Source organism: Sinocyclocheilus rhinocerous, unplaced genomic scaffold (genome assembly GCF_001515625.1).
Source record: "Sinocyclocheilus rhinocerous isolate Xijiao unplaced genomic scaffold, SAMN03320098_v1.1 scaffold628, whole genome shotgun sequence".
Classification (NCBI taxonomy): domain Eukaryota; kingdom Metazoa; phylum Chordata; class Actinopteri; order Cypriniformes; family Cyprinidae; genus Sinocyclocheilus; species Sinocyclocheilus rhinocerous.
The window spans coordinates 59,614-65,536 of NW_015650779.1; the positions used below are offsets into that span (position 1 = coordinate 59,614).

General features: G+C 49.7%; 1 protein-coding gene across 1 annotated transcript; it reads left to right on the forward strand.

Moving 5' to 3' along the window:
- The first annotated feature begins 1,332 nt into the window (after nucleotides 1-1,332).
- LOC107712588 (uncharacterized) lies at nucleotides 1,333-3,110 on the forward strand. Its single transcript, XM_016517909.1, has 5 exons — nucleotides 1,333-1,842; nucleotides 1,924-2,070; nucleotides 2,170-2,424; nucleotides 2,545-2,841; nucleotides 2,928-3,110. Exons 1-5 carry the CDS (start codon nucleotides 1,462-1,464, stop codon nucleotides 3,108-3,110), a joined length of 1,263 nt encoding a protein of 420 aa, XP_016373395.1. The 5' UTR covers nucleotides 1,333-1,461.
- The last annotated feature ends 2,813 nt before the right edge of the window (nucleotides 3,111-5,923 follow it).

The window sequence follows — 5,923 nt, forward strand, 5'->3', positions numbered from 1 at the left end:
GCCAGCACCACTGGAGACCCCTGTGGATCTTCAGGTCTGCGCCCCACCCTCTCAGGTTTGGGGCCAACAGGCTATATGGATTGGGCCTTACCCACCCCAGATGGTGTAGGCCGCACCACCAGAAGTCCGGGTCCTGCCATCTGGGCTGGGGGCTGCGCCAACACAGGAGGTGGGGGATGCTCTCTCTCAGGTGGTGGAGGCCGCACTTCTTGAGGTGTTGTCCCCACCAGCTGAGGTGTCCCCACCACCTCAGGTGTCAGCCCCACCACCTGCTGCAGCCTCATCCACGGCATCATCTGCCCCACCTGCAGAGGATGCAGAATTGATAGAGTTCCTGAGTAAGAATCCGTTTATAATCTCATGTCTTATAATGTTGCAGTTGATGGTAGACTAACCTGATGGTCTGTTTTACAGAGGAATTTGGAGAGGGCCTAATGGATCCGGTGGAGGACTTGTTTTCACCAATTTATTTTTAAATTTTCTTTTGTTTAAAACGTTGTTCCAGTTCCAGAAAAAAGGGTATGAGTGATCCCTGCACGCGCAGTGTCCCTGACTTTAGTCTTGGTCTTGGCTCTGTGCTCTTCGTGAGAAAGATACAGATAAAAAGAAAACATGCCTGTCGAGGACTGCCCTCTGTGCCTCAGAGGGTTTCATCAGCTTAGCCAGCATCTGCGTTTGATGCACAAAGTGAACAATGAGACGGAGCGAAAGCTCCTTCTCTCCATCGCATTCGGCAGGGTTAATGTAAGGAAGGGCACCTGCCCCATTGCTGGCTGCAAGAAGGAAACCACCCGCCTGGACCGCCACCTCAAAACCCACACGGAGCTCACCAAGGGGGCCCGATCTGAGGCGATTAGGGCCTGCAAGCGTAAAAAGATCTTGGGAGATCTTGCCAGCTTGAGGGCGTCAAACCCGTCCAAACCAATGGTGTCAACCCTGGACCTCGATGAGGACTAGGACGTCTTGGACGAGTCATCGCTTCCAGAGGAGGAGGAGGAGTGTTCGAACCTCAGCTGCAAAAATCGAGTTAAGCAGCTGGAGGACCACGTGGCTGATTTAAACAAGCAGGTGGACACTCTCACCACTGCCCTGCGAGACGTCGCCCGGCGGTACCGGCTGCTCAAGAGGCGCTCGCGTCCCACCCCCTCCTCTCAGGTCGCTAAAGTTACCAGGAACTTGCTCTCTGCGCTCAGCGGCCCTGGAGAGGAGGAGGCGGAGGGCGAGCACCCTGAGCAGCCGGCCGCCGGGCCCGTGGCGGCACTAAGTAAGTATGACACTTGTCGCTTCTTACCCGTACTCTGTGCCCTCGACCCGGCTCACCTGGTCCTTCTTGTGTGTTTTCTTTTCGCAGATCAGGTCATCGAGGAGTTCCGGGGGCACCACGAGGGCGCCGAACCCTCGCCCAAACTTATAAATAACGTGTCCTCGAAGGTCTTCCGGATCAAAAACTTTGTTGCCTACATGTCTGTTGGCCAGACTGACCTGGCCAGCATGACATTTTTAAACAACGCGGCAAAGATGCGGTCCTGGCTCTCGTTTTTAAGACGAGCCAAAATAACTGAGCCTACAATTCACCACTACCTGAAGAATGTGGCTCAGTTTCTACAGTTTGTCAACGAAACCCCTCCGCCCACATGCCGGCTCTCCCGCGTCTCCTTATTTGGCCTCAGAAGGGAGATCCAGTCCATCATCCGCCCGGTAAGGCGCAGCGTGGCGGTCCACCAGGTGGCTGTGAAACAGGCCAAGGAGGGCCGCCTTATTTCCAAAGTCACGCTGCGTGCTTGCCGGGAGGCGGCCAAGAAGAGGATCCCTGAGATTTTGAATAAGTTCTCGACTCCTCTTGCCTCTCGTACTTTGGCATCCCACGTGCCCCTTAACGCTTCTCTTTTTTTCTGTGCAGATCGCCTCGAGACAGCAGTGGAGAAGAAAGACCAGTGGTCTTTTTATGGGCACCTCACCGCGTATTGGGCCAGTATTTATGGACACCGCGGTGGGGTGTTCCAGAACCTTACCATTAAGGAGGTGGAGGACTCCAGGAAGACCGTAACTGAGGACAAATTTGTCATCAACGTGAGTGGTTCTCTCTCTTACTCTCTCTCCCTCTCTGTCTCTCTGCATGGTTTTCTCTTTAAAAAATAATAAATAAATCGCTTCTCGCTGTTTATGCAGATATCGGCCCACAAGACCAACCAGGCCTTCGGTCCCGCCCAGCTGGCCCTTGACCAGGAAGAATATGGGTGGCTTCAGCAGTTTCTTTCACTGAGGTCCACCTTGGTGGGTGGCAAAAACGCCCACTACTTTTTTTTCACATCCAAACTCAGCTCCTGCAAGAACCTCAATCAGTATTTTCAGGAGGCTTGGAGATCGATGGGCTTGCCTGGGATGCCCACGTTCACCGATTTGAGAACCTCCATCGCCACCCACGTAAGTGTTCCTGCGCATGTTTCTGCTGTGTGAGTTTCTTACATGTGTGTGTGTGTGTGTGTGTGTGTGTGTGTGTGTTTTCTTCTAACTCTTTGCCTATGCTTTCCTCTCTCCGAACAGGCGAAGAACACCCACTGCCCAGAGAACAGGCACAAAGTGGCACAGTTTATGTGCCATGACACCTCCACGGCTGACAGGTTCTACGCTTTGAACCTCGATGCAAAGCAGGCGGCGGAGCACCGCCACCTGTTTGAGGCAGCCTTGGAAGGTGAGGATAGGGCGCCAGTGCCTGGGACGCCAAAGCGCCCCGCTAAACCGCGCAAGCGGCCGGCCAGCCAGTCCCCCTCCGCCAGCCTGTTGTCTTCTGCCAGCCCTCCCCATGGTGAAGCAAGCCCAGAGTCCAGGGAGTCTGCTTCGGTAAGTTCAGTCTCTCATGGATTGGTTCAACTGTTTGTGACAAGTAGGCATGTTCACTAACTCTTTGCCTTTCTCACTATTTCCAGGAGAGAGACCCAGAAACCCCAGAAATAAAGAGGCGCTTCAACCCGAAGAAGACCTTGGGACAAAAGTTTTCACCGTTCGTGCGGCTCTCCCCACTTAAATCGCCACCGCAGCAACAGGCTGCGCAAAAACTCTTGGGACTGGCAAGAAGGAGACTGAGGGTCTCTCAAAAGCCCCTTTTGTAAATAGTTTGTTTGTTTTGACTTCCTGTGCTTGATGTTTGCATTTTGTTTTGTCTGTTGTTTCGAACGATTCGTGTTCTAGTTTGGTTAACTGACTTGTTTCGAACAGTTTGTGTTCTAGTTTGGTTGACGGACGTTGTTCATATAAAGATTTGAAAACTTCCTTTTGTCTCGTTTTTTGGGCTAAAACATAAATTGCATGTGGTAGAGGTGTCCATAACCCATTTATTCAATGGGATTTCAATTTATTTAATTGGTCGGAAGGACTATTGTCCAAAAACCACTAAAAGCCATCCCCATTTATTAAATTGCAAATGGACACACATCCCACTCCCAGTTTATTGAATGGAATCCGTTTAATAGGTTGGTGGACAATCATCCCACTAGCCTATTATAGGGATCCTATTCAATAAATTGCAAATGGACACACATCCCATTCCCCATTTATTGAATGGGATCCGTTTAATAGGTTGGTAGTTCGTGGGACGTGGGGGGGGGCATGGACAAGGGGTCCCCGTGGGTCCGGGGTCGTTCCATCATTGTAATGGCCAAATGGACAAATAGTGGGTTCGTGGGACCTGGGAGCCGTGGCCAAGGGGGTCCGCAGGGGTCCGGGGTTGATCCGTAACAATAGTGGGCAAATGGACAAATAGTGGGTTCGTGGGACGTGGGGGGCGTGGACAAGGGGTCCCCGTGGGTCCGGGGTCATTCCGTCATTATAATGGCCAAATGGACAAATAGTGGGTTCGTGGGACCTGGGGGCCGTGGCCAAGGGGTCCGCAGGGGTCCGGGGTTGATCCGTCACAATAGTGGGCAAATGGACAAATAGTGGGTTCGTGGGACCTGGGGGCGTGGCCAAGGGGGTCCGCGGGGGTCCGGGGTTGTTCCGTCACTATAATGGCCAAATGGACAAATAGTGGATTCGTGGGACCTGGGGGCGTGGCCTGGGGGCGGGGCAGTGGTCAGCAGCGGTCAGCGGGGGTCACTTTCACTCAAGTAATGGAGTTGAGTACTTTGTCCGCCTCTGAGTGTAATGCATTACAATTCAGAGACAGTGATATTGTAATGTAACTAATTACTTTCAAAAGACAGTAGTGTATAATGTATTACATTTTGGAAGTAACCTGCCCAACTGTAACGTTGAGAGTGAGGAGACAACGGAGTTGGGGATTCAATAGCAAAGCTTTATTAAGGACAGACTGAGAGTTCAGAAACGGCCTTCTTAGCTGTAACAGGACAGGCATAGAGTTCACAGACGGCCTCCATAACCATGACAGGACAGGCAAAGAGTTCATAGGCAGTCTTCTTAATCATGACAGGACAGTCAGGGAGTTCGGGATCGGTCTTATTGGCCATGGCAGGGCACTGAGTGAATTCAGAGGCAGTCTTAGCAACCGTAACAGGCAGGGCTGAGAATTCATGATTGGCTTCTAGGGCCGAGACTAGTTTGACAGGTGATTTACTGACGGTCTCCATGACCTCGTCAGGACAGACAAAGAGTTTATTAGTGGGCACCCATGTCTTAAGAGGAGCTGAAGCAAACACCCCCGCCACCTCTGGAGGTTCTGCAGCAGTAGCAATAGGAGCTACAACAAATACAAAGAGTTCAGAGACAGCACTAGTGGTCATAACAGAGGCATCAGGAAACAGGGAGAGTTCAAAACTACTGTCCGTGGTAGAAACAGAGGCAACAGGGAACACCGAGAGCTCGGGGGAGAGTGCTGCTATGGTCTCGGAAGGAGTTGGAGCGGATATTTCCACGGTGAAAGGTTCTGCAACAGAAGTTGTCACCTTAGGGGAAACTGGTGTAGCATCTGCTTAGGATCATTGATGATCATTTAGGCTTTATGTCTTTGAGACCCTTTTAGACTTTTTACATTTGCATATAAATTACAGACATGGCCCCACATTCTACATTTTTATGGGTGCTAAGTTGCCAATGGTTCCCCCCACTATCAAGAAGATGCTAAACAGATCAACTCTCTGGTCTCCCCATTGGACTTCAAAGGCATTCCAATGAGAAGCCAGTCACACTCGATACCTGGCACCAAATGACTGGTGGCCAGCGAACTACCCCCCATGCTCGCAATACACATAACACCCATACATTAAGACATTTTCTTTATTTAGACTATAATTAATTGGTTACTAATGTGTCTGGTATATGCTTGTGTTGCTTGTATGTTTCCCTATTATATTAGCCTAGTTACCACTTGTTATTCATATTAGCTAAACTCTAAATGCTTATATTCAGGTGTATGAATGTATCCCTGGTTTAATATCTTCTAAATGTTTCTTTCTTGGTATCAAATGATCTGCTCTTTATTCCTCAAACAATGATGTACACTATGTGATCGTGAAATTCATCATACTATTTGTACTATATTTTGGGTAAAACTGCACCAATCCTCCAGAGCAGCAATAAACATGCAAATGGACAAAGAAAACTTTTCCCGCTCAAAAATTCACGCCTGGTATTGGCCATTCCACCCAAAGGTGGGTGTGACTAGGAACTATTAAAAGTCTCTAATTCAAACTAATCATTGTTCAAAAAACCTTGAGACGGACACTCTCCAAGACCAAAACTCTCCTCTTGAGTTTGATTTTCCGGCAGTTTTTATCTTCAAGTAACTTTGTCGATTCGCTGTGGACTTTCCTATCTTCAGAAGATCCAGAGGAAAACCTCCAGCTCACTCCTAAATAACTCATCAAGAACCTCCGTTATCTACCGCAACAGGACTCTTGTTCAGCAACAAAGCCAATGCAAGTAACCGTTTACAACTATTTAGATGCGTGTTTAAGTTTGAGCCCCTTTT

Bases quoted from the DNA above. Each gene is read 5' to 3' on its own strand.
- LOC107712588 (XM_016517909.1), top strand. From the start codon at position 1,462: ATGTCTGTTGGCCAGACTGACCTGGCCAGCATGACATTTTTAAACAAC. The intron at 2,071-2,169 runs GTGAGTGGTTCT...CTGTTTATGCAG, and splicing joins AGGACAAATTTGTCATCAAC to ATATCGGCCCACAAGACCAA. The intron at 2,842-2,927 runs GTAAGTTCAGTC...CACTATTTCCAG, and splicing joins AGTCCAGGGAGTCTGCTTCG to GAGAGAGACCCAGAAACCCC.